The sequence below is a fragment of the Gobius niger genome, assembly GCF_951799975.1.
Source record: "Gobius niger genome assembly, chromosome: 23".
NCBI lineage: Eukaryota > Metazoa > Chordata > Actinopteri > Gobiiformes > Gobiidae > Gobius > Gobius niger.
Window position 1 is genome coordinate 6,077,924 of NC_136874.1, and position 26,994 is coordinate 6,104,917.

Genomic DNA, 26,994 nt, shown 5'->3' on the forward strand with positions numbered 1-26,994 from the left:
TCTAAAACGTTTGCTGGAGAAGCATTAAAGAAGCCAAAAAAGATGAAATTATGATAAAAATAAAACAGTTTTAACAGACTCAAGTAGTGTTTTGACACATTTTCTGTACATAAATATGAAAGAAGTGTTTCCTGGGAAAGGCTCGAGACCCACCAGCTGAGAACTGAAGACTTCTGCCATTTGTTATTTGTCAAAACAAGATGTACCAGTGAAGCTCATTCATACGTGTGAAGCATATGGTTATAAAAAGCTACATTGTGCCAGAATATATCTTTCTGCTCTTCCTCCCCTATGCCGTATTGTCCAGTTCTGTTTTTAATGCTGTCTGCTTTGAAAAGGAGAAAGCATGAATTAAAATAGTCCAGTTTAATCTAAAGCTAGAGTTGGCGCCTGCAGTGCTTTACACATATGACTCTTCAGCTAACAGCAGTTGTTCAATGTCCGGTTCAGATTGTGGATTACTGCACCTCTTAATCCACTCTCTCTGATTCTCCACCAGGGCCAGCGCCACCTGCTGGCTGCTCTGGGGATTGCTGCGCGGGTGAGAAGTGAAGTAGTCCTTCACGGTTTTCGTGGCGTACGGGGAAAGGCAGAACCTGGGCTCCGCGGGGGCGTCTCTGCCGTCCACCTCGGACACTTTGAGTCCCGGGTCGCTGGGGAGTCGAGAGCGGCGCAGGCTGCACACCCGGTCCACGAGGACTCGGCTCGGCTCTGACCCGCGCCTCTGGGACAGCCTGGGGTTAAACGCTGCAGGAGTGGAAAGCACTTTGTTACTCTGGGATGCACATTCTGCTCCATTCTGAATAATTGGTCACTTTACCGAACGATTAGGAATTCATTGTTAAACACTGGCTGTATCTCAGTGAACTATACGTTTTATATAAACACGAGCTTTTTCCTCAGAAATAATAAATATAAATAAACCATAATCAAATCATTATACAGACATATTTTTATAAACAGTTTCTTAATGTTGTGTTTCCCTTAATATTAGATCATAGACGATACTTCATCTTCCTTCTTCTATACAGCTAAGCAGTATTTCTTTTTAATTAGGGGTAAAACTAGAGAACTGATTGGATTTAAACCAGGACCAATGGGCGAGGGACACACTTCTCTTTGGTCCTCATGGCTAGGATGTGAGATTCCTGCAATACTACCCCCTGGTGGACTGGGGCGACTCCAAAAGACACTTTTTAAAACGGATTCAATGGAGTTTTTACAGCTCCCAAACACAGCTTAAATACCTGCCTCCAAAGAGTTTATTTGGCCCATGTTACAACACTGAGCTGGGTATCATTATTTTTTAACAATGCTGTTTTTTGTGCTGTAGAATTAAAAGGTTTAAGCCTTTGATTGACCCCAGAGCACTATGGCTTGTTGTTGCTCAGCCCGTCTCACGAGGGCGCAGTCCCTCCTTTTTTGGAAGATGCTCTATAGAGACTGAGCCTGCCATCATTGATTCTCTCGAATCTCTGTTATTAACATTAATGGGTGAGTGAGGATAATACGTCTGTAGGACTGAAGCATTTCTAAACCAAGTTCAGAAAATCCCAAACCAGGCCTGGACTTTAACGTTGCTCACCTTGTTCCTCTGTGGACTTATTCCTCTTGAACAGGGACAGTGAGGGTCCGCTCTGTCTGTAGAACAGCGATGGAGAGGGCAGTTTGATTTCGCTCGTCCTGCCCGGGTCCTCTACGTCCTTAGATCCTCTTCGGCCTGGTTTGGTCTGGACCTGAAGGAAGATAATTGTGTGAGAGAGCTTTCAAGGAGCCTGATAATTGTAATAAAGAGTTTTGTGTGTGATGTATTAGGATGTGTGGAGTGAGTGTTTGCATAAAAGTCAATTCAGGACTGATCTATTGAGCCTGGCCCCTTCACCTGCTTCTTTCTTTCTGTCTGTCTGTTCTTTTTTTTCTTGCTGGTGCAACTTTTAATGTTACCACTAGGTGTCACCAAAACACCGACACATGGGTTTACAAAGAAACGTCGCTTTTATGAATACCTTTGCTTTATTATTATTTTCTAGGACAAGTTAAAGTCATCAAGGAAGGAATACAAAACTAAAACCACAATCTCTTTATTTTTTATTTGTAACAGCAGTTTGTATAGACCCTGATGATGCCAGTTTAAAGAGGCAGAAGGGTGGATGTTTATTAAGGCCCGAACGATATAGATATTTGGGGTTTGACACCGATATGAAGGGAGGTGGCATGACCGATAGCCGACATTCAATTAATATTATTTTTCCCAAATAGCCCGTAGTTCACATTTAATATTACAGCTAAGGTTTCAATCCTAGAAATATATTTAACACAGGTCGACCAATGTGAGTTTTTCTAAGGCCGATGCTATTATGCTGATGTTTCAGGTCAATATCTTTGGCAATATATATATATAAATATAAATACATTCAAGACAAACATGTTGATAAGTACTTCAGAAGGAGCTTATTTCAGATGGTAAATTGTCTCCACTTATATAGGTCTTTTCTGCCTTCATTAGGCCTAAAGCGCTTTACAGGAAAAGAACCAGTCACCCATTCACTCTCATTCATACACTAATGTACGCAGACACTGGAGGCAAGGTGAATGAAGTGTCTTGCCCAAGGACACGATGACAAGGGACATCTTCAGGATCTTCCTGGGATTCGAACCCCAACCTTTCAATCACGGGACGGCCTGCTCTACCACCTGTGCTACTGTTTCCCCAAAACAAAAAAGCTGCAAGTCTCCATCTCTTATGATTCCAAAATGATACGCAAAAGTCTACAATATATCTGTCCAATACAAAAAACAGTAGGTCTCTATCACTTTTTGTTCTGGAGATATTTGCCGATATCTGCAGATAAAAGGCCGATATTCTAAAACCCACCCAAATACCCAAATATCGGCCCTTATGTTTATCAAATTGTGTATATAAAAATATCAAAAACACTTACCCCCGTCTTCTCCTCTTTCTTCGACTGATCCTGCTGACTCAGCGTGAGCCTCCAGTCCTTCTTCAACCAGGAGTTGGGGTGAAGGTTGCCAGAGCTTTTCGACGCCCCCAAGTGGAGCTGCTCTTTCGGTGGTGAACTCTTGCCGTACGTTCCTTCCTCCGGCTCGGGCGTTGAGATCACGGTCACTGGAACGTCATCGCTCAGCAGTGTTTGCCCGTGTTTCCCGTTTCGTTCATCGTTGCTCAAAGAGTCTAGCGAATCCTGCGATGAAAAATTTGGCGCTGGTGAGTTGGGGGTGGACGAAAGACTGGACGAACTCGCTTCCAGGGCTAAATATTTCATGCCAAACCCTTCATCCCGCCTCCTGGACACATCCCTCGAGTCTGTCTGCTCGTCATTGGAACTGTAAGGCTGCAGCTTCCTTATATAAGTCACAGCAGGCTCAGATCTCCTTCTCGGCCTATGCCTCACGTCCAGAGGCGGCGAACCCAAAGACGAGGGAGAGCGGCCATCTTGGAAGTCCTGTTTGGAGCTGAAGATCACACGGTCGCCCCCCAGTCTCTCGATCTGGTAGTGTCTGGTTGTCTGGGGGGCGTTTTGGTGGTGGGGTTCCTGGTCGTTCTCCTGGTCGCTGAACGTGAGGATGGAGTCGAGGCTGCCCTGGAGAGGCTGGTGGTGGTGGAGGTCCAGTTTGCGGTGGCAGAAACTCGGGGATCCACCGCTGCTGTTGTCCAGCTCGTTCTCAAGACTGTCGTAGGAGGAGTCGGTGAGAGGGTACTGCCATGATTCTGCAGGAAAAACAGACAATAGAGGAGTTATCAGTCGATTTCCAATGAACAAATGATAAAGGCCCGACATTTCCCCTAGAAATGGAATGACATGTTTTGTCTTTCAGTATGTCGTTAAAGCAGACATTTGTGGAAGACCTTTGTGCACCGTGCATCTCATTATTAGGACTTTTATTTGATTGTAGCAAGTAAAGGCTCTTTATCAAATCAAATCAATCAAATCAAAACAACTTTATTCATCTGTTCGCTGCTCTCTTGTAAAAAAAAAACAATAAATGGAGACACATACAACCACATATGATACACGTCATGAACTGTAGCTGCATCAGGACACAAAAGGACCAGTAATTTACTTTAACCTCTTTTGTCATTTTTTTGTTACGTTTTCATCTTCGTTTACATCTCGTTTTCATTACTATTCTCAAGAAACTTTAAGAAAAAGCCAAACTGGAGAAAATGCAGGATTTAAGAGGTTAATGAAGTAGGAAGCACTTTCCTTGACACAGTACTAGTCTGATAAGAGGATGGAAACAACAGCGTACTACAAGAAAATAACTCGGAAACAGGGAACAAACCTAATTTATTCACTATAATAATCTACACAAGTCAAAATTAATGTTTTTAATGCCATAATTAAAAAGCCATTTTTAAGCCACAAACAGACAAACTGTTCATATTTCATGTCTAAATATTTGTAACCATTCCATCAGACAGAGGAATGAGGGGAAATTGTGTTATATCCAAATTGGACACAAAGGGCACATTTTGAGGGGGAAATGTTGTATAATTTCAGCCAAAACTGCAGCTGTGTTTTAGACCAGAATTTTAGCATTTTTGAGGAACGTATTAGGGAAAAATAATCCATCTGAAGTCATTATTTTCTAAGAAGTTTAGATTTATTGCCAGTTTGACTCCAATTGAATGCTTTTTAATGATATATATATATATAAATATGAGAGCTAGTGTGTGTGTGTGTGTGAGTGTGTGTGTGTGGTGTGTGTGCGTTAAGGTTTTGTTTATTATTATTTAGTTTTTATTGTATTATTATTACTTTTATCATTTTGTTTGATTTGATTGCATCTACTCTGCTATTTTCTGTTCTATTTTTCTTGGACATTTTGAGGACCCCCATTGAAAACGAGGTGATTCATCTCTTGGGGCTGATCCTCTAATAAAATGTTCATAAATAAATAAAATATCCTTAGGCCTTAATTTTGGCCCAGTTGATTTAATGACTTCTATTGCCCTGTATGTTTGTCGGCAAGTGTTGGACCTTTACCCGTCTCCTCTGCGTCCTGTCTCTGGGGCGGCCCTCCGTACATGGAGCAGGGGTCGTCTCCGAAAATCACCTGACAGTGTTCGATCATGAACTTCACCAACTCGCAGATCTGAAAAACACACATTCACCAATCGAACACACTGTTTTCTTTGGGAGGCCTCATTGTTTTCTTAATAAATCTGATTGGACAAGTTTTAAGTTGTCACAATAGACGGATTATCCAGAATTACAAAGATCTACTTAAAATAACGTCTGAACTTTGTCCTGAACTTTGTAATCCTCTTAGCATTTGGAAGTAAAACCATTTCTGAGGGTTTCAGTAGTAAAACGTCCAGTATGCGATAAGATTTGAAGTCTTTCATTCATATTCTGAGATAAGAAACTAAACCGCTAGAATTATGTCACAAAAAAGTTAAGAAAAACAAGCTTAAGCATCAGAAAATGATTTACTACCTTCCTGGTGCCCTCCCCCTCCACCTCGCGGTTGTGGGCTGCTCCCGGGGGCCACAGCAGACTCGGGGCGATGCAGATGGACAGGTTAAAGCTCGTCATCTGGTTCTCGCTGGAGTTACTCTGGATCCCGAACAGAACGGCCAGCAGGTGGCGCAGCAGCATCGTGTTGTCCTTCGGGAGGCGGAAGATGACCCTTCAAGAACAAGTGCAGTTTATCACATTTATAACCTGTCATTAGGGCTTTAAGCAGCTTTAACCAGTGGGAAAATATATATATGTATATACTGTATGTAATTGCTAATAATTCAACAGCTTTGTTTTTGTTATGATGAAATTACTGATGATGAAAGTACTTTTAAAGCTCTGCGAATCTGTCTATGCACAGTATACTGTATATGTATGTCATTATTTCATGCATATTGTACAGCCCCCTCCTGGAAACGCCACCTTAACGTGGTGAAGGGGTTTGAGCACCCGAATGATCCTGGGAGCTCTGTTGTCGGGGCTTTGTGCCCCTGGTAGGGTCTCCCAGGGCAAACAGGTCCTAGGTGACGGGTCAGACAAAGAGCGGTTCAGAAGCCCCTTATGAGAGACCGACAGGCCCGTTTAGTCATGAGGCCGTCCTTTTCTGGACCCACCACCTGCAGGAGGAGCCATAAGGGGCTGGTGCAATATGATTTGGGCAACTCCAACAGCTGCCCCCACGACCCGGCAACGGACAAGTGGAAGAAGATGGATGGATAGATGGCTATTGTACAACATTGGTGGCCAATATAATTACAAAGTGACCGACTAAACTAAGATTATTCAGTATTTGACCTTTTTAACCCCCGCCTGAACCAAGCACATTTTCCCCAGTTCAGTGTTACCCAAATCTAAAAGGCCAGAGAGACGCTTCATTTGAAAGCTAAGACTACAAAATTAACTACTTTTTCTTTTCATTGCTTTTTTATTACTTTTTGTAACTTTTTCATCATATTTTCATCACTTTTTTGTCACGTCTCTGTTACTTCTTTGTTGCTCTTTTTTCTTCATGTTTTCATCGCTCTTTTGTTTCATTTTCATTCTCGTTTTCATCTCATTTTTTCTCGCCATATTGACACTTTTCTCAAGAAGCTTTAAGATTTGGGTAAAGCCAAACTGGAGAAAATGTGCTCTGTTCATGTGGGGGTTAAAAGGTTAAAGTCTTGACATAAATCCTATTACCCTCGGCTAACTGCCCCATTACCCCCAGGGGTCTCCGTAAAGCTTATTGGGAAACACTGAAATGTACAGCTCATTACAGGAAACACTGTGTCTTATGCACAAACTCACCTCTGCACGTCATGAACCTGCTCCTCCTCCTCGTCATCTTCCTCCAAAGCATCGAGCCACTCTTCATACAGTTCACAGCAGAGCAGGCTGTTCGGGATACTGCGCAAAAACTCCTGTGACGACACAAGAACGAAGAAATATGATGGTGGGATTGTGGTGAGATTTTACCAACACCTAAACATGTTTCAATTGCTGCATAAAGTCCTAATCATCCACTGTTTTTCTTTGCCCCAGTGTCGCCCCATCACTGTAATGTTATATCATAATAATCTGTGACACACTTTTGCGTTCGTGCATTAAGCGCTGGTGATCCGCGCAGGTAACGAGATTAAACTATGGATTATTACACACAGGCCATTGAACAGCTTGTCCTGTGCCAACAAGGGCTGAGTAAGAAAACAAACCATTAAATAGTGCTTACAGATGTGGAACCGGCCTGTAAACATGGAGCTGATCGTTAAAATATAGGGCATGATCTGTCGCTGTTAAGTTTGATGAACCGTAGTCAAGTTTGATCGCAGAATATCCGATCATAGGAACTACAAAAAGGGAAGATTTCTTGGTAAAAAGTGTCAATAAATGTCTAATAACGTATGCTCACTACTGCCACCTCAGGTCTTATGTGTAACTGCAGCTTCACTTCGGACCGAATTAACACCTTTTTGAGTAACAGGATTTTAGAGGCAGTTGTGGTGAACAGGTCTGAGCTCATTCTACACATTAAGACATGGCTGGAACATGTAAGGGAAGGACAATACTTAGTTTTAACATTTTTAAACTCTGTATTGTCCCTTTAAGAAAATCCAGGGAAGCAAAGATAGTAGCAATGACAATGCAGTGGGAGGAAAAAGTGAGTACACTGTTTCTTACATTTCTGCCTAAATTGGTCATAAAATGTGATCTGATCTTTAATAAAATCACAAGAATGAGTAAACAGTGTCTGCCTAAACTAATACCACCCAAACATTTACATTTTATCATTTTGTACTGGCCACAACATGCAAACATTCACAGGACAGCGTGGTATAAGTGAGTACACCCCCTGGATCTCACTGAACTGCAACGGTTTGGTCCAAGATTCATCCTGATCATTATGCTCGTCTAATTTGCAACTACAGGAAACGTCTTGAATCTAAATATTCTATGGACTGATGAAACTAAAGTTGAATAGTTTGGGCAGAGGACACAATAGAACACATTTTATGACAAACTCAGGCAGAAATGTAAGAAATTCCAATTCACTTTTTCCTCCCACTTTATACTACAAAAAGAGTAAGAAAAACTGGTTGCATAGGACAGGAAATTAGCAATAATAGCTTTAACATGAACAATTTTACAGATTAAAGAGTCTGTACACCACCTTAAAAACTCCAGCGATGATAAAAACGTGATCTCGCGTGAGTGGGAGCTGAAACTCTCCGGAATCTAAAGTTTCCCGCAGCTCACGCACGGCCCTGGCTCCGGCCGGACGCCGGAATATGCCCCGGGTCCAGGAGCCCTCGTGGTACAGGAACGTCAGCATGTCCTGGAAAACAGAAGGAGCTTAAACCAGGAAAGTAGTCATAATGTTTTGCCCGTGGACACAACAATAGTATCTAAACTGAATGGAGCAGGAACCCTTGAACTGCACATACTAGTATTACAAGAGCCTCACCATGACGGGTTTTGGCGGCGCGTTCTCGCTGCACACTGAGCTCAGGGGTTGTCCGAACAGGCAGCCTCTGGGGCCGCTGAGCGAGGAGTCGGTGAGCTGAGCGGAGGAGCCTCTCCAGAACGCCCAGGCGATCAGCGAACGCCGCCTTTTCAACGACTTCTGGGAGAAATCTACTGGAAAGGAAAACAAACACGTGTTCATAAACCTTTTATAGCCGTCATAGATGTTCCTCAGGTTGTCAGGTTTATGTTTAGTGGAACAAACAGGTACATATTCGGGCAGGGCGATATGGTCTAAAATCTCTATCCCGATATAAAAAAGAAATATCCCGATAACTATATATTTGACGATATAATTATCAGAAGACAAATTACTTCAACATTCCAGCCTTAAGCCTGTTTGGAAGATTAATGCAAAGATATTTCATTCTTTCTTTTTAGTGCCATATTAATTTCCTTTCAAATATGATCTACTCAGACGATTTACATCCTTCGTCTCATTTTACTTTTCACTTGCCCCTGTGTCAGACAGTCAGTATTTATGCTTCTTTGATGGAGCTTAATAACATCATGTCCACAGCGGTATAAAAAATTACAACGATATCAGAAAATAACGATATGCAATACGATGTGACCCACCCCTAGCACATATTTTAATCAATATTTTTGTATTATTTATTAAAGATAACGTAGATATAAATAATTATACCCACACAAACTGAACTAGAAATTATGTGATTTGTTATGTGCAGAGGCTGGTAGTACTCAGTTACATTTACTCGTTATATCATTCAGTCCTTTTTTCGTCTACTTGAGTAATATTGTAGTGAAGTATCTTTTTTCTTACTTGTGTCTTACAAGTGTTACCACCATGATTAAATTTTAAAGTTACAAAAGTTTCATATGGACCTTTGTGTTTTGTGCCCCTTTTTCAAAGAGATACTTTTAATGAACTAGAAATGATGAGAGATGTTTTGCACAGAGGTGGGTTACATTTACTCAGGTGTCCACTTTAGATGAAGGTTCTTGAGTCATCTCCTCCTCCTCCTCTCGAAGCCTTTTGGATGAAGCAAAACGTCCTACACTTCAACTACAGAAGATGACTCAAGAACCTTCATCTGAAGTACAAGAGGCTACTTGAGTAACTTTTTGAAGAAACTGTACTTTACTCTCACTTAAGGAAAACGTTTTTTTTTTACTTGTGCCACTCGGAGCAAATTTTAAAGTTACAAAAGCTTCATGTCGACCTAAAACATACATAGTTTGTATTTCATGCCATTTTTCTTCAAAAATATACTTTTTATGGCATTTTCTTTGGATACATTAGGATTTTACATCATTTCATGCTTTGTTTCTCACAATTTATGTCACAACTGAAACATAAATCAGACGTTTACACTCAAATTACTCACAGTGACATTTTCTCGTGATGTTTGGGATTAGCTAACTAGCAGCACATCTATTACCAGCGTGATAGTAACAGATAAAATGTGTAAAACTACCAACCCATTCTCCCACCTGTGGCCTCGTGCTGCTGTATGACTTCCGTGGGTCGCGGTTTGAGGATGAACTGGCACTGTTTATAGACATGGAGCAGCCTCTCCTCGGCCCCCCCGGTACCGCCGCTGTCCCGAGACAGTCTGATGTGGCTCATCTGGATGCTGAAGGGAAACTCGTGACCTGAAATAAAAACAAAATTAAGACTTTCACCCCAATTAGGCCATCTAGCGGTCTAATCTGAACAACCCACATGAAAGAACTTCATGTTCTCTGGTTTTCTCTTCCCGGTTGGCCAAATAATATTAAAAAAAGTGACAGTATTTTCAATGTCTGGGTATCCACATTGATTCTGGACTTTTTTCTTTTAGTTTAGTCCAGATTGAATCTCTGTTAAGACCTGGTTTAGTCCGTGCTTAGACTTCAGACTTGTGGCTTTAACAGCAACACAATAATAGTCAGCAAACTTTGGCTTCTTTGCTGCTTGGCCTGGATCACACAGAAATAAACCGAAGCCACAGTGTGTCTAAAAAAAAAGAAAAGAAAAAGCCTCATGTCGGTGCTAGACCACGATGAACTAAATGGGGCCTTTGTCTGTCGGACGGAAGTACAAGAAGTCATTTCAGATATTGGTTTATATCAAAACAACACTCTGGGATTAATGAAAGATGACACTGACCGATGAGAGGGTAGGGGGTGTTGTCGCGTTTGGAGATCACCCACAGCTGGTAATCTTTCACACTGCCCTGAAAACAAGAGAGGACAATATTCAGAATATCCTGCATTTATTGGATTGTAAATGGGTGACCTACTTGAAGAACGCCTGTAGGAGATTACAGAGAAAAAGGGTCATGGAAATGCGCTTATCATTTCATTTCTTTAGGTTTGCGATTCGCCACATTTTCACAGCACAAAGTCATGTCGTATAGTCGTGTTTTGGAGTGAGAGTAGGGTGAACTGTGGCTGGTTTTACACAATTTGAATTCATTCGTTTGAGAGGATATGCACCATCTCGTTTTCAAGACGTTTTTTTTTATGATAGGAGGTTATAGAGCGGATTCAGGCAGGTAGATTGGTCCAGTCAAAGGGTGATTTGTGATAGGTGGCGTTCACAACTTAGAATGTGATGATGTCACAATGTCAGGTGGAGGGCGGGGCCAATACAACTCTATGGTAGAAATACAGTTTTTGTAAGAAATCTCCAAAAAGAAGAAGTATCAGTATCAGTATGTGACAGTGATTTGATTCACAAACCCGCCATATTATTTTTATGCCTGAAAATCCTTCCTATTGGCCAACATCACAAAGAAGACAATGAACTTTAGGGCAGTTTGTGTTTCATGTGGATTCTCCCTGTATTGACTGAGATATTAACCAAAAACTATTACAAAAAAAAACAGCAATTTGCCAGTTACCACAGTTACCATAGTTACCACCATGGAATTTTCAGTTGCTCCATCTTCATTTAAACCCATTAAATGATGTTTATTAAATTAAATGTTCCTATTTCACCACCAAATTCTTTAAATTCAGTTATTATTTGTCAGGAAAATACGGTATTTACATTATGATAGATATATTAAAATGGTATTTGGGTCGGGGTGTATTTTTGCAGAAGGAACCACATCGTAACATGGTAAAAAGCTCTAAAAAGGACATTTTGCATAATAGAAGTCACACTTACAATGATGCCGAACTGCTGCAGGGCCAGTCGGATCACCTCATTGGCTGAATCAGAGTTACTGACAGGAAGCGTTTTAATCTGGATAGTGGGGGGGGGGGAAAACAGTTATGTTCACAGTAAACTACTTTTCGAAGCACTTGTTTGCTTGCCCATTACATTTCTTTCAACTTATTTCTCTCAAAGTCTTGTGAAATATGTTTAAAAATGAAGTAAACATGCTCTTACAACAGCAAAGGTATTTATTCCTTTCCCGTAAACTCTTAAGGGGATCGTTTTGGGCTCCTCGTTTTCTTTGTCTTCTTTGATGCGGCTGAGGAAAAGAAAAAGGAAATGTTCTCAATGTTTCAACCAGTCTATCGAGTAACAACAATATGTTTTATAATAATAATAATATTTTACATACATTTTGAGAAGGGAGAGCCATTTTTCTTTCTGTTCAGCAGAGCTGTGGGAATAGAGGGTGGGGGATGTTTAAATGTCGGCTTGTTTTGGATGGATGGATGGATGGATGGATGGATGGATGGATGGATGGATGGTGGTTGGATGGATGGATGGTTGGATGGTTGGATGGTTGGATGGATGGATGGTTGGTTGGATGGATGGATGGATGGATGGATGGATGGATGGATGGATGGATGGATGGTTGGATGGATGGATGGATGGTGGTTGGATGGATGGATGGATGGATGGATGGATAGATGGATGGATGGATGGATGGATGGATGGATGGATGGATGGTTGGTTGGATGGATGGATAGATGGATGGATGGATGGATGGTGGTTGGATGGATGGATGGATGGATGGATGGATGGATGGATGGATGGATGGTTGGATGGTTGGATGGATGGTGGTTGGATGGATGGTGGTTGGATGGATGGATGGATGGTGGTTGGATGGATGGTGGTTGGATGGATGGGTGGATGGATGGATGGATGGATGGATGGATGGATGGATGGATGTATGTATGTATGGGTGGATGGTTGGATGGATGGTTGGGTGGATGTATGGTTAGATAGATAGATAGATAGATAGATGATAGATAGATAGATAGATAGATAGATAGATAGATAGATAGATAGATAGATAGATAGATAGATAGATAGATAGATAGATAGATAGATAGATAGATAGATAGATAGATAGATTTAACAGGATGGCTTTAACAGGAGCGTCATCGTCTCTCACCCAAACACAGCCACGCAGTTGCAGGTGGGCCATCCCAAAACGAAGCTCCGCTCTGGGCTGGTGGTCCCCTCACACACCTCCTCCACACACCCCGCGGTCCACAGCTCGCACACGGAGACCAGGGCTTTCTGCTTGAACTGGTTAGCCGACCTGGCAACATCCAACAGAAACAGGATGGTTATGTCGATACCCATTTATTTTTCATTGATTAGCCAAAGCCCGAGCTGTAATTGTACTGTGTTTTGCAGTACATGTTGTGCCTTGTGCTTGTTGCCAATATGACCCCATGGTGGAGTATTAACCCAATTGTCTGCTGCCAGGAAAAATACCACATTGCTGCTCTGTGATACAACATTGTCAAACCAAGAAAAACATCAACAATCAAATTAAGCTCCTGGACCTCAAAATTCATTATTTTGTCAAAGAAGGAAAATACATAGACCAGTGGTTCTTCGACTTTTCACACCAAGTATCACCTCGTCACATATTTGATCTTCCAAATAGCCTGGATCAAGATCAAATCAGGACTAAATCGGGTCCACAAAGAGTCTAAAATAGATCTCGATTGGATTAAATCGTCTCTGATAATTTAAACCATGAAACCAGGGGGGAAAAGATTATCTAACTCAAAAGCATTATTGAAATTTTCTCTAATTCAAGTGAAAAAAGTCTGAGATTGCAGATGACCCAAGTATCAAAGTTTGAGAACAGGTGGTCTCATGCGGCTTCTTGTAAAAAGTTATTGATATGGCTGTGATATTCCTTAAAAAAAACAAGCCCCATTGTCGCCTTGATTTTCTTCAATACTTACTTGGCTTTCGCGATAACCAGCACATCGCTGAAGAGGAAGAGGTGGCGGTCTTGAGTCTGGAGGCCTGTTTTGAGCTGAGCTTGTCCGTGAAGGAGAAACGACCTGTCAAATCCACTCAGAAAAGACTGGACGAATGGACTGGTCTCAGGACAAATGGACACCACGAAGCTCTCCCTGGAAAACAAGCACATGAGGATAATTAAGAGCTGTATTCACTTGTATGAGAGTCGACGGTCTAATTAGGACATGACATTTATATTAATGGCCGGATAAAAGTGACAAAGCACTGAAAGTCCATTAACGGTAAAATTATCATGACTGCCTCTGAAATGACTTTGTAAAGTTTGTTTTGGATCCTCCCTGACAACCCAAATAGACTTACAAATGCAAATTGCAACTTAATTAAATACTCATCACAGTACAATCTATATCTGTTCAAACATTGACATTTCTATCTAATTTATTTGCCAGTGCATTCTATTAATAACTAAAAAATTCAACCATTAAATGAAGTAAGAAAGCTTTTGAATATATTGTCATATCATGTGTATGTAATAATAGCAGCATAGGGATTACTTGGGCTCGATTTCTGATCCGGCCATATGTTTATCTGTCTGTTTGCCGCCGGCTAAAAGCTAAAATCCCTCAAATATCTTCCCATGTGACTGTGATAATGCATTTTGATAATAGCATGTGATCTCAGGATTAAATAGATTGGCAAGGTCTGCCTTATGTCACCACGACCCGAGTTGAACTTCATAATTTGCATTTCATAGAATATGTTTCTCTTAAAATTAACTTTTGCTTGATGTCCCAAAACCTTGATGTGTTCTCAGTACAGCTTTGGTTAAACCTGTCAGGAGCTGTAGAAGCCATCTTTTTTCCTCTCAACAAGATGGAAAATCTTCCCTATTCGCCACTATTGGGGAGTAATTTGTTTACTTTAATAAATCCTAGTCCCTGTGGGGGTAATACAAGTGTTAATGGGATGATTGGGGGGTCTTTCATCTCCCCCTGGTGTCTCTGACCAGAAAACCACAATTGCAACTTTCCCTACTCTGGGTAGGAGCACCAATACACACTAATGGAATCACGAAGAAGAAGCTAACAGGCTAACGGACAAGGCTAACTGCGGAAAAGCGCCACTTAAACAGTATTTACAGCCAAATTTGAGTGACAAAAATGATCTCCATTGTGTAATTGGATGTACAATATCCCTCTCTCCCTTTATCTTTTCTGTCAGCGTAGTATTTACTCTCACGGACAATTAATGAGTTAAAAACGCAACATGCTACGACACCTGCAGAGGCGCTTATGGCCTCTAGGGGCATGAGTAGTTCTGTTTTAATCCACCCTGCAGAATATTCCAGATTGGCTCCAAATGATTGGTTTTTACTCTGGGAAAGCTCTTTCAGCAGCGTGTTAGTCTATCAATATAAAGTATTTGGAAGAAAGACCTTGAACCTCCCAGGAGTCCAGTAATAAATTTGCGCATATTTTTGAGACGAAAATGTTTTTTTTAATTAAAATTTTATGTATTTAATTCAAAAGCTTCAAACGCTTTTCACAACAAACCTGCCAATACAGTCTGAATGAAAAGGAGCAAAAGAGAAGAGAAATCTTATGACATCTGCCCCTTTGTTAGGTTTTTACTTTTATCCTAATTGGATGTCGATTTAGGCGACTAAATCTAAATTTATATTAAATTCTATTCACAGACTGCTGGACCACCTGGATTTTAGCCAAGTGTCATTATCTTAGTTGTTGGTCAGGTCTAGTTTCAGCAACACAATGACTGAGATCAACTAACGACATGACCAGGTTATTCCATCAATGGGTTTCTTTTCCCCTGATGGCACGGGGATATTCCAAGATGACAACGCCAGGATTCATCATTTTCACTGGTGGATCTGCCTCCACAGAGTCCAGATCTTAACCCCATTGAGAATCTTTGGGATGTGCTGGAGAAGGCTTTTGCACTAGACCTTTTTATTTCACTCGTACTGAGATTAGTGCTTGTATTTTACTGTATCTTTTTTCGATGTAACTGACACTATAGCGTAGACATCTGATAGATTTCTGCTCGGAAGCCACTGAGTAACTTTCTGAGGAGCTAAGTCAGTGCAAAGGTCCCGGTTAAGCCTGATGCCTTTAATCAGCAGCTACTGTTTACCTCCGTGGTGGGACCTTTTTAATGGGGTGAGACTTTCTCCCCTGTCCCGGCCCATATGCTCAGGGGAGGTATTAATAGACGCCTTAAGCGCTGATAAGTCTAGAGACAGCGGGATTATCGGTTCAACGCCACGTTCGGGGTGAGCGCTGGGGCAGGCCAGGGTTAGAGACAGTACAAGTAGTAGTAGTAGTAGTTAGGTGAGGCGGCACGGTGGCACTGTGGTTAGCGTTCTCGTCTCACAGCGAGAAGTTCCCAGATTCGACTCCCAAGGCGTGCAGAGTTTGCTATGGGATAATACAGAGGACAAACTAAATACGGCCCTCAGATCAATGTTTGGTGGCCACTGTTTTTCCATTCTGTGATATGTTCTTACCTGAGCTTACCTTGCATTCAGCCTCTCCTCCTCTCCTCGTAATAGTAATGGCCCCACAGAGGAGAGGAGGAGAGGCTAAATGCTAACAACATCTTTGGTGTTTTTGCTTGACTGAGGGCACTCGTAAAGACCAGACAGGTACGCATCAACTCGGCTAAGCTCAGGTAAGAACATATCTCAGTGTGGAAAAACAGTGGCCTGTTCCTTTAAATGAACCTGGTTAAATGTGTCATTGCATTAATCACCATCTGTGGCAACAATACTCCAAATGTAAAATACAACTGTCTAACTGTATGACATGACTATGACTTACAGTTCTTAATTGGCACGTAGCCCTCAAATGGTTTTAGATCAAGATTTATAAATGGTCTAAATAGGGCTCAACGATATTGAAGTAACTTGTGATACTATGTGATACAGCTGTGCAATATCGAGATAACAATATAATTGCGATATCTCACCCCGACTATTTCAACACGATATATTCTATTCTAATGAACCTCTGAACTCCCACCTGGACAGAGCACATTTCCTCCAGTTTTGGCTTTTCTCAAATCTAAAAGCTTATTGGAAAAAAGTGTTAACATAGCAACAAAAAGGATAAAAAAGTCACAAAAACTGACAAGAAAGTGACAAAAGAGGAACAGAAAGGCATAAAAAAGTGACACAAATGTGGTTGAAAAAGTGACGAAATAATGCACCTAAAAGCAAAGTCAAAAAAGTGACGACGATGCGAGGAAAAAGATCCTTCTAGATCAGTTTTATAGGTCTTAGCTTTTTGTTCAGGGCCTGTAGATGGTGACTTTTTAGATGTGGGTAAAGCTGATATGAGAAAATGCACTCAGTGAAGGCGGGGGTTAAGAGGTTAAACACAAATTGTAAATAACTTGTGTCAAAACAAGCAGTAGTAGAAGTATTAGCAGTCGTTGTGTAGGATGATGTGGTAAAGCAGTGATAGAAATAGACACAAACACACACAGATGTTGCGTTATTGTACCTGGACAGAGTCTTGGACCTGGTGAGGGCTTTGGTGATGACCAGAGATGGAGCCGAGCCACGACGGTAACTCTGGGACTTCATTCTCTGAAACACAAGATGAGACAAAAGTTGTTTTCAAAGTGAATCGAGGGAATTACTCAATCTTCACTAGAACTTCCTTTGGGCACTTCGGTTTGAGAGAAGACTGGAATATGAGCCGCTGAGCTAAAACAATAAATAGCAGCAATTTCATTAATGTGAACTATCCTCTCCAAATAAACAAGTTAGACACCAGAAAGACAACTCCAAAGCAGCTCTTATGGATACTACATCTACAGTCGGACTAATAGAAGAAGGAAGTTGCCGTTTTGGTGAGAAACCTCCAGATTGATGAGAACATTTGGATACGGCGGATGCCCCCTGACATTCCTCCGGTTCATTTGTGATTCAATCTCGCCGTGTCTCATTTTGGAGGTCGCTGCGAGTCAGGCTAATGTAATAAATGCACTGGACATACAGACTTACGCAACCGCAACCATAAAGCAAACATGACGCACGGGGGCTATAGGAACATGAAGGAAGCGGGTAAACAGAGACGGGGCCTGCGTTGCCATGACAGCATTAAAATCTCAGTTTTGACGCGATGGGGACCTGCACAAACAATCTGCCATGTTTTTTGGTTTGGTCATGCTGTCCTGGTTTACCTATGCAGCTTACAAATTTTGTTTTAATCTAGGTGTAACAGGATTAGCGCGTGTGTGAGTCCTGACAAATGAGCGTTACGTAACAACAGCCGCTGCATTGTCCGAAAGATTAACCCACATTTTACATTTTGGTGTTTATTGTGCACATGCAATCAGTATTTCAAAGGCCTGTGAAATTGAAAATGCAATTTGAACAGTCGCAATTAGGAAATGAAAAGGACAATTGTGCATTATTATGTCTTGTGCATGGAAATTAATAAACAAATCTCGAATCTCCTTTAAATCCAAACCCATTTTCCTCTTTCTTAAAGCAGAACTGTCCTGTCCTGTCGCAGCAGTTCACCTTGAAATTGCCGTATCAATCAGTTCGAGCGGGTAATACTTTAACCACTGACTCCCTCCATTGTGTGAACTAAAAAGGAAAAAAAGAAAAAACCCAAATCCTCCTTTTGACCTAAAAACGCTTGAAAGGGAACGTTTATCCCGCTTTATGCGCGTCGTCTACATATTTTTGACGTTTCACAATGTAATATTATTGATTCTACCAGGGTCACAGTTGGGTGAGACATTCCTGAGGCTTGAGCGCCACAATGTTAGCTTTCAGGGCTAAAAATAAACACAAAAAATGCTTAGATTCTCACGTAATTAGGATGTTAATTTGAGTGGATTTGCGAGATTTTGGAACATGGGTTATTTTTATTTATTTAATGTAGCTCAAAATCCTATCCTCGTATAAGCAGCAGAATTATTGTCTTTTCTGTATTTCCCCCAATTTTTTATGGTGCACTATGACTGTGACTATTTCATACTTTATCGCTCCTGTAGAGAAATGCATCCTTTTACATTTGAGCATTTGACTTTGCCTTGAGTAGCCTTCATATACTTTTACCTATAAGTTATGGTATAGTGAGATGGAGGATTTCTCATTCAACTGACTGTACGACCCTATTTTATCTCTCTGTAATTTACATTTTGTTGGAACTGAACAAATATATGATTTGGCAAGATTACGTTGCTATGGAAATGAAGTGCAAATGGGTTTCACTTCATTTTTACACTACCTTAATACTAAATTTAGTGCAATGTAATATGCTCTGCAACAATCTGTAATAACTTGTACCTATGGGTTACATACACAATGGAATAACTTGCATTAGTACTTTGTAGGTGCATAATGTAATAGGACACAAAACCCTTATGTCTTATTATATGATGCACCTACAAACTACATATACATATTACTCCATTGTGTATCTAACCCATAGGTACAAGTTATTACACATTGTTACAGAGCTCATTACATTGTATTAAATTTAGTGAGGTACAATGTTTCAAGGGTAGTGTAAAATAAAGGGATACCTTCAAAAGACATAACCTGTAGTGGGTCGCTTAATAGAATAGTAGTAGTAGGTTATTCTCTAGTAGCCTGTAGTTGGTGTGTAGTAGGAGGAGGAGGAAGAGTAGTCTAAATACAGTCTTCTGCCTTTAATTTGCCATGACCAAGAAATATAGACTATGTGGAATTGATTAAAAAAATAATTAAATTCTTGCCCTTAAATGCGTCTCAAATTGTTCACATTAAATGTTTTGTTTTTAGTGGAGTATCATCGGTGTCTATGTCAGTACAAACACAGAAACCTTTCGGTAAATAAAATGTGTGCATATAAAAGTCTCACCCTCTTATTGTCCTGCTGGGCGCCTGCTCGGTTGAGGATGTCCGCCTGTTGTTGAGGAGACATGCTGCTCATCCAGTCAGCGCGTGTCCGTCCACAGGTGATGCTCCTCCGGGACAAAGTTCGTCTGTAAACTCAGCGAACGCGCCACCATCTCAACACAAGCCTTGAGTTCGCGTTAGAGACACTTATCTGAAAGAGTCATTCAAGTTTCTCTCTCGGTGAGGAGTTGTTGTGCAGTTCTCGCCGGCAGTGACTTTGCTCTGCTGTGGTGTCGATCCGATAAGCGCCGCGCTGTTTGTGCGTCTTTACGCACAGCACGTAGGCGGCGCCATCGCGCAGCAAAATGTGCCTTTGATCTGAAACAGAGTTCATTACAAATACACTATTAAGAATTACATACGCACTAATAATTAAATAGAGAGCAATACTAGATGATTGACAGGTGGGAAAAAAGTAGGTTTCAGATTTGGCGAAGTAACATTAACCACTAAACCCCCACCCGAACTGAGCACATTGTCTACAGTTTGGCTTTACCCAAATCTAAAAGCTTCTTGGAAAAAACAGTGACAAAATGGCGACAAAAACGAGAATGAAAATACAACAAAAAGTGGGGAAAAAAGCAAAACAGAGTCACAAAAATGCAACAAAAAACATGTCGGTAAAGCAACAATTACGCAATAAAAAGAGACAAAAACATGACTAAAAAAATGACAAAAACGTGATGAAACCACGACAAAAAGTGACAAAAACACAGTTGAAAAAATTATAATACAAAAAACAGACAACACGACAAAAATGAGATCAGTTTTAGGTCTTTTAGGCTTTCAAATGACTTTCTGGGGGATCTGCAGACATAGAGCCGGCGTATTTATTGCCACAAACAGCACAAACAGGCCTCTTACAAAAACCATCAAGACACTTGAATGTATTCATTGTAGAGGCCACATTAGCCTGCGGGAATCAAGTGTAAAATGTGGCCTGAATATCAGCATGACTTGTATCTTTGGCTTCAACAGCCATAACCTCCTGTTACTTCACCTTACCTGCATTAGCGGGGAGTAACTAATGCACTGATCTATTACCTTCTCATGTGGTAAAATCCTCAGTTTCAGTGCCATTTTCCTTTGCACCACAAACATATTTAGATCTGAAGCCTGATTAAATATTATTGGGTTAATGGGTTGTTGCTGGAGGCTCTGTGTCTAAAGACTGGGATACAGATTTGTTGCAAATAGGCCAATAGGTTAACACTGAAACTTTATATACTTGTGCTTTGTAACTATTCATTAAAAGTATAACAGTTAAGGTCAGTCCTGGAACCAACCAAATATCCCAAACTTCAGTCAGCACCTTCTTATTCTTTTGATATATCTTTACACAACGAAATGAAGGAAAACGTGACAAACTTTTCACTAAAAAAATAAACAGGATAGACTAAAGACAGTGTCATGTCATATTACAGGAAAGACAAAACACACACACAAAAAAAGTATTTGTTATGTAAGAAAGAAAAACTTCTAACATGGGCAGAAACTTGTGCCCCAAACCGCACTCTTTAAGTGTGTCATAAACTGGGCTAAAGAAGAAGGAGGCCAGAGAATCATGGAGAAAATTCAATCCCCAAATCGGACACGATCATCAGCCTGTTTTTAAAATCGGGACCATTTCAATAATTACTTTCCGAGTTGGTGCTGAATTGCCTTGGGCTTCGACCTCGAAAAAAGAAAAAAAAAGCTGGCAATGATAATATTTGAGTAAGAAAATGGTCAAACAGTATCAGTCAAAAGTGTGGACACACCTTTGCATTCAGGTGTTACAGAAACGTGTGTCATGGAATCTTCAATGGACTAAATAACTTCAATCTTTACTTCTAAGACTCTGATAACATTCAAATTAAATAATCAAAGTAATCGTGATCAAAAGTAGGACCTAAACCACAAAACTAACTGAAAAGATATGACCAAAGTGTATTTTAATGTGAGTAAAATGAATGAAAGGAACTTTGTTTACAATACATTTCTTTAATCTCTAAAACATCTCTATTTTTTCTTTAATGTTTCCTGATTTTAAAGCAGCAGAGTCAAGCAGGGCTGAAGCTGCCATTGAAATGGACTTAATACAGATAAAGACATGACATCAGGTAGAATCTGCATAAAAAAATGAATACCTTACATAATTTCTCAGTGTATTTCATTATTTCTTTCCAGATTCTTTCTTAAAAAACAGTTAACAAATGAATAACCTCCTTTATTTGGGAAGGGAAGAGACCTAGGATCTGATTAGAATATCTGAAGCAACACATAAAAGGTGGACTAGGGCTTAAACTTTAGACATTATTACTGTTTCTCACTGTTTCCACCTACCGAGTGCTGGGAATCTGAAGTTACGGCCGCCATTAAGCGATTCTTGTCCAATAAGTGGAAGATTGTGCTATTAGGCAAAAGTGAAGAAAAGAACTTAGGCTTCACAGTAACAAATGTTCATGTGACGAGACCAGGATGCCAACACTGAACACACCAAATGTATAAATAAGTAATAAAAGCAAAACCATATAAAAATAGAAACCGTTTCTGTCAATGTCCGTGATTTGTGGCGATAAATCTAAAATCGCCGCCTCTTGCTGTTCGGCCCGTCGAACACCCCACCAACGGGGCTGTTGTACCCTGGAGACTGTCCCAACTGAGCACCCATAGGCGAATGCTGCTGCTGCTGCTGCTGCTGCTGTTTCGAGGGGTCCAAGTCGGGTCGGATCCCAAGTTGTCCGGGATGGGGATACCTCTGGAATGACAAGAGGAGCCAAATATTACACACCGACTTCGGATTTCCCCTCAATTCTTACTTAGATTTGCGTCACCATACTCTTACTTACCATTGCTCCATTGTCAGACCCCATTCCAGGACTCATACTGGAAGCTCCTTCGGGGCCCATCGCAGCCGGTCTCATCCCCATCATCTGAGGGTGGCTCCCCGCTGGGCCAACTGGGCTAAAGCCTTCTGCACAGAGAACACCCAAAAAAACAGTTTAATATACACCTTTAAGGAAATACAGAAGGTAATGTATAAAGGGATATTTCAGGATTTTTGACATAGGGCCTCAGTTCCTAGTTATCCAGAGTGTTGCAGTCCTTATATTTGAAGAGTTTAGTGGTGCTAGGCTAGTGCTAGGCTAGTGCATGTCTATGGTAACTAGTAGCCTGCATTAAAAACCTCTTCACAATCATGGGGTAGCCCTCCAAATGTATCCATATCTGATTTGTAGAAAGCTCCTTTGTGAACTACACGTGTAGTAAAGCCAGCCGCAGGTAAACAAACTACAGTAGATCCGGTAAGCTAGCAGATCACTCCGCCGCTGGCTAGCTTACAACCAGGAAGCTGATTAAATATAAGTTATTTTAAATGCAAAATGGTTATATTTGCAAAAAAATATTCAGTCAACACAGACATTTACTGTATATGGGTAGTCTGGTGTTATAAGTGATTTGCCTTTGATTACTGTGCTTGGGTCAAACTGTTTTTAATGCAGGCTACTAGTTACCATAGACATGCACTAGCCTAGCACTAGCCTAGCATCACTAAACTCTTCAAATATAAAGACAGCATGAACTATATATTAATAAAAAAAATCTCCAGAACTGACACTGGGAATAACTTGGAAATGAGGCACTATATAAAAAATCCTGAAATATTCCTTTAAAGCCAGTGGGAGATATTGCCGGTAAATTGCTGCCACCTACTGGTAATACTTAACAATTACATAAGATTATTGGCTTGGTTTTTCAGCTTTTGTCATCTTGTTGCTAAAAACTGATGCAAAATTATCGGCCTTTCTGCTATTTAGTTCCCAAAGCCTGACCTTGTGACTGCCACCATCTAAAAAATGATGCAAAAATATATTATTGATCACAATCCGTACCTCCCATATTGACAGCTCCACGTTGGCTCATGTCGCCCGCTCTCATCTCCTGCTCTCTCTGCAAAACAAAACTTAAGATGTTTGTCTGATTTTCATAGCACAAAAACAAATACAGCAGCTTCATACAGTAAATGTACCATGTTAGTTACAGCCTTAGTGTGTTACTCACTCCCTCCATGTTGTAGTTGGGTTTGAAGCCCTCCGCTGGTTGCCGCTGCTCCTCTTGCTGACGGTGCCTCATCATCTCCTCCTCCCGGCGCCTCCTCTCCTCCTCATGTCTGCAAGCAGTTAACGTCTTAGTTCATCTTATTTACCTTGAAATGTACCTCTTTTTTCCTAGAGAAATTCACACACCTCATCTCCATCTGCTTTCTTTTCTGTAGCTCCTGGTTACGAAGCTCTTCTAACCGTCTCAGCTCCTCCTGGCGTCTCATGAGATCTTCACATCACACACAAAAGGAATCACAGACTGAATGGTTATTGAAATCACATTTAATACTTTGATGACACTGGATGGATGGATGGATGGATGGATGGACCTGGTTCTCAGACATACCTTGCCTCATCATCATCATGTGGTGCTCATGCTTCGCCGCCTCCAGCTCGGCCTCCAGTTTCTCCTTTGCCTCGCGGATGCTCTTGTCGACCTGCTCCCTCTGCTGCTTCTCCATCTCCTCCAGCGCTCTCCACCGCGTCGCGTACTCGAACTCGAAGGTCCCGGGCTGCGCGAAGCGAGGGTGCTGCTCCCGCTCTCTGGAAACACAAGCAAAAAATATAGTCAAACAATGCATGTTATCACTCGTGTTTAAATACATTCTGTATACAAGATGTGTAAGCCTTACTTGTAGTATCTTGGCGTCTTCGGCAGTACCTTCTCAAAAAGCCCATCTTCTTCGTCAAACTGCTCTGATGGCTCTACGATGACTGGACACGGTGTGCTGGAATAAAAAACAACAACATTTTAACTACGATGTAATAGTGTTTATCCAATTGAATTATATTGTTATGTTACTATGATTTTGTTGGGAGGTTTAGAAGAAATAGAAATAGTATCTTTTCCTTAGTGAGCCCTCTGTGCCGATGTTTGGGGATTTCACATTATCGGTTATCGGCTGATCTGGCGCCGAAAAAGCTGATATTTCTGGGACCAAAAGTTAAAGATACTTCCCGATTTTTTTTTTGCATTGGAAAGAGCAAAGTCAGAGCTTAAAACGAGTCCTCCCTCAACTCCCAAGGCCTCAGAGGAGGTGAGAAACATCGCGATGAAAATTGGCTAGCTTCAAGTTTGTTAAACACAAGTTTCACTAAACCTTCGGTAATATGGACAAGCTGTATGTCATTTTGAAGTGCAGAACCTGGAGAATTCAATCGCTGAGTTTGTTTTAACCTCGACTAGAGAGTTCGGGAATGTGACGTCATATCGCTAAGCATTATGGGATTAGCAGCAATTATAAACTAACGGAGATTTTGAAAGTTAAAATACTCAGCAGCTTACGGAGTTGTTCCACGGCTATTTTCTCCACTTTTCATGCTGTTTTTAGCTAATGTTAGGCAATAGAAATGTATGTTAACAGCTGCAAAGATGGCAGATCCCCATGGTAACTGTGGAATTTCCCGAACTCTATTGTATTTTTGATCACCATGCAAAATGCCGTGGCGAGCAACAGTATGCGAATGCTAACGACAACTAATCAAAGCTGGGACAGAAACTATGACTGGATCACCTAAAGTAATTAAATAAAATCGGCCACAGCTGGAGCGGCCAAGTATTTTTTTTTGCAGGATTATTATAGAAAAGACATTTGGAAAAATCGGCCAAAAATATCAACCAAGCACATCGGCCAATTAACATCCCAAAACATCGGCCTTAGAAAAAACAATATCGGTCAGCCTCTAGTCATTATTGTCAATGGTGTTTCAATAATTGCGTAGGTTTTATGACATAATGCAGCAAAGGATCTTATTGATAAGTGTAGTTCACTTTCTTAACAAGAATACATTACTTGGTGAGCAGCAGGGCTCCCTCCGTGCATCTCTCCAAAGCCTTACGAGCTCCTGCTTTGTTTGCAAACTCCACTATTCCTTTCCCAATCGGTCTTCCTCGGTCGTCTGTGGTCACAACTGCCCTCTCCACCGGCCCAAACTGAGAAAACGCCTACGGATAGAAAAATACATTGAGCTTGTAACTTAAAATATACTCACATATCGCACCCTTGCATATAAACGGCAGACATTTGTTGGATCTTGGGGCCAATATTTTCCAAAATTAAACCACCAAGTTAACAATACGTGTAAGGAAATATTCTTACCTGTTCTAAAAGCTCATTGGTTACAAAAGGAAGCAGGTTGCGGACTTTGAGGGTTGCTCCATGTGAAGCTACACGAACTCTAATAGTACGGTTATTCACAAGAGTCCCATCCAGTTCAGCTTTGGCAATTTCCGCCAGTATTCGAGACTCCTGAAAATGAAAAAACAACAATTAATACACATCATTTCATAAACATAGGATAATTTGTTTTTTACTTTTGAGACATGAACAATACAAGACACCTATAAGCCAAAATAAACAGAACAATCTGAAAAGGCTATGTGTGAATCTTTATTTTTTGGAGAAATGGAACTCAAATTATGGGTCACATTCTGTATGAAAGGTCAAGGTAGTCAAGGCAACTGTTTTTGTTGGAGTTTTAATCTGTTTTGTGCAGCCTCTTCAGCTTTGTGACTTGACTCACTCATTACATGAATTAAAAAAGTAACTCACTAATCGCAGCAATCCAAATCCTCTCTCTGCATTCAGGAACACCTCTTCTGCTTTCCCATATTTCGCAAAAAGCTGGATAAACTCCTCTTCGGTGACATCTGGGTGCAAGTTGGCCACGTAAAGCCTCGACCTCTGCGTAAAACTCTTCTCCCCGGGTTTTCTAAAACGGCTTAAATCTATGGTCAGCTCTTGAGTTATTTTCTCGGCAGTGGCTTCTTCAGGGGGAGCCTCGGGTTCCTCCGTGGCCGGTGGAGGCGTCTGCCGAGGCGGGTCGTCTTTGTTAGCCGCTTCAGGCTGCTCTGGAGCCGGGGAGGAATCGGCCTTCTCTGAGCCTGGCGGAGGCGAAACGCTGGAGGGGAAGATCCCTGTGGGCGTGCTCCGATTAGACATGTTTGCTTTAACTCAAACAAAAGAGACGAATATAAAAGAAATCGCGTTGTATTTTAGGAAAGAGCGGCACACGGCCATGCAACAACAACATCAGGTTGAAAAAACGGCAAGAAGATGCGCGCGCAGCCTTTTCGTCTTCTTCGTGGGATTCAAAATACAGTATTTGCGCACATCGCCATCTACAGACATGGAGGTCATAAAATATTTGTTGTCTAGAACCAGAAAACAGAACAATAATGTGTGGAAGATCTGCACATCTACATTATCGGGTTCATCTGCAATGACAGGAAATGTGTGAAACTTAGAGAATATTTTTTAGGGAATCAATCTCCAAAGGCTGCTGGGTTCAAGTGTTTTAACCTCTTAACTCCCACCTGAACCGAGCACACGTTTGGCTTTACCCCAATCCAAAAGCTTC

The 26,994-nt window shown here is 41.1% G+C and overlaps 2 protein-coding genes across 2 annotated transcripts; both read right to left on the reverse strand.

The window, feature by feature from the left end:
- Positions 1-384: 384 nt before the first annotated feature.
- LOC306982056 (rho GTPase-activating protein 20-like) lies at positions 385-19,794 on the reverse strand. The gene is made up of 17 exons (XM_079581828.1): positions 19,512-19,794; positions 17,151-17,236; positions 13,608-13,781; positions 12,797-12,946; positions 12,014-12,055; positions 11,836-11,920; positions 11,611-11,688; positions 10,606-10,672; positions 9,948-10,109; positions 8,431-8,600; positions 8,137-8,301; positions 6,777-6,889; positions 5,463-5,655; positions 5,010-5,118; positions 2,943-3,730; positions 1,586-1,730; positions 385-747 (listed from the first exon to the last, which is right to left on the reverse strand). The coding sequence occupies exons 1-17, from the start codon at positions 19,581-19,583 to the stop codon at positions 401-403; spliced, it is 2,946 nt and encodes a 981-aa protein (XP_079437954.1). The 5' UTR covers positions 19,584-19,794; the 3' UTR covers positions 385-400.
- Positions 19,795-21,907: 2,113 nt separating this feature from the next.
- On the reverse strand, positions 21,908-26,638 carry pspc1 (paraspeckle component 1). The gene is made up of 10 exons (XM_079581584.1): positions 26,187-26,638; positions 25,734-25,883; positions 25,428-25,579; positions 24,267-24,362; positions 23,981-24,177; positions 23,779-23,863; positions 23,594-23,702; positions 23,425-23,482; positions 22,381-22,505; positions 21,908-22,289 (listed from the first exon to the last, which is right to left on the reverse strand). The coding sequence occupies exons 1-10, from the start codon at positions 26,574-26,576 to the stop codon at positions 22,113-22,115; spliced, it is 1,539 nt and encodes a 512-aa protein (XP_079437710.1). The 5' UTR covers positions 26,577-26,638; the 3' UTR covers positions 21,908-22,112.
- Positions 26,639-26,994: the final 356 nt, after the last annotated feature.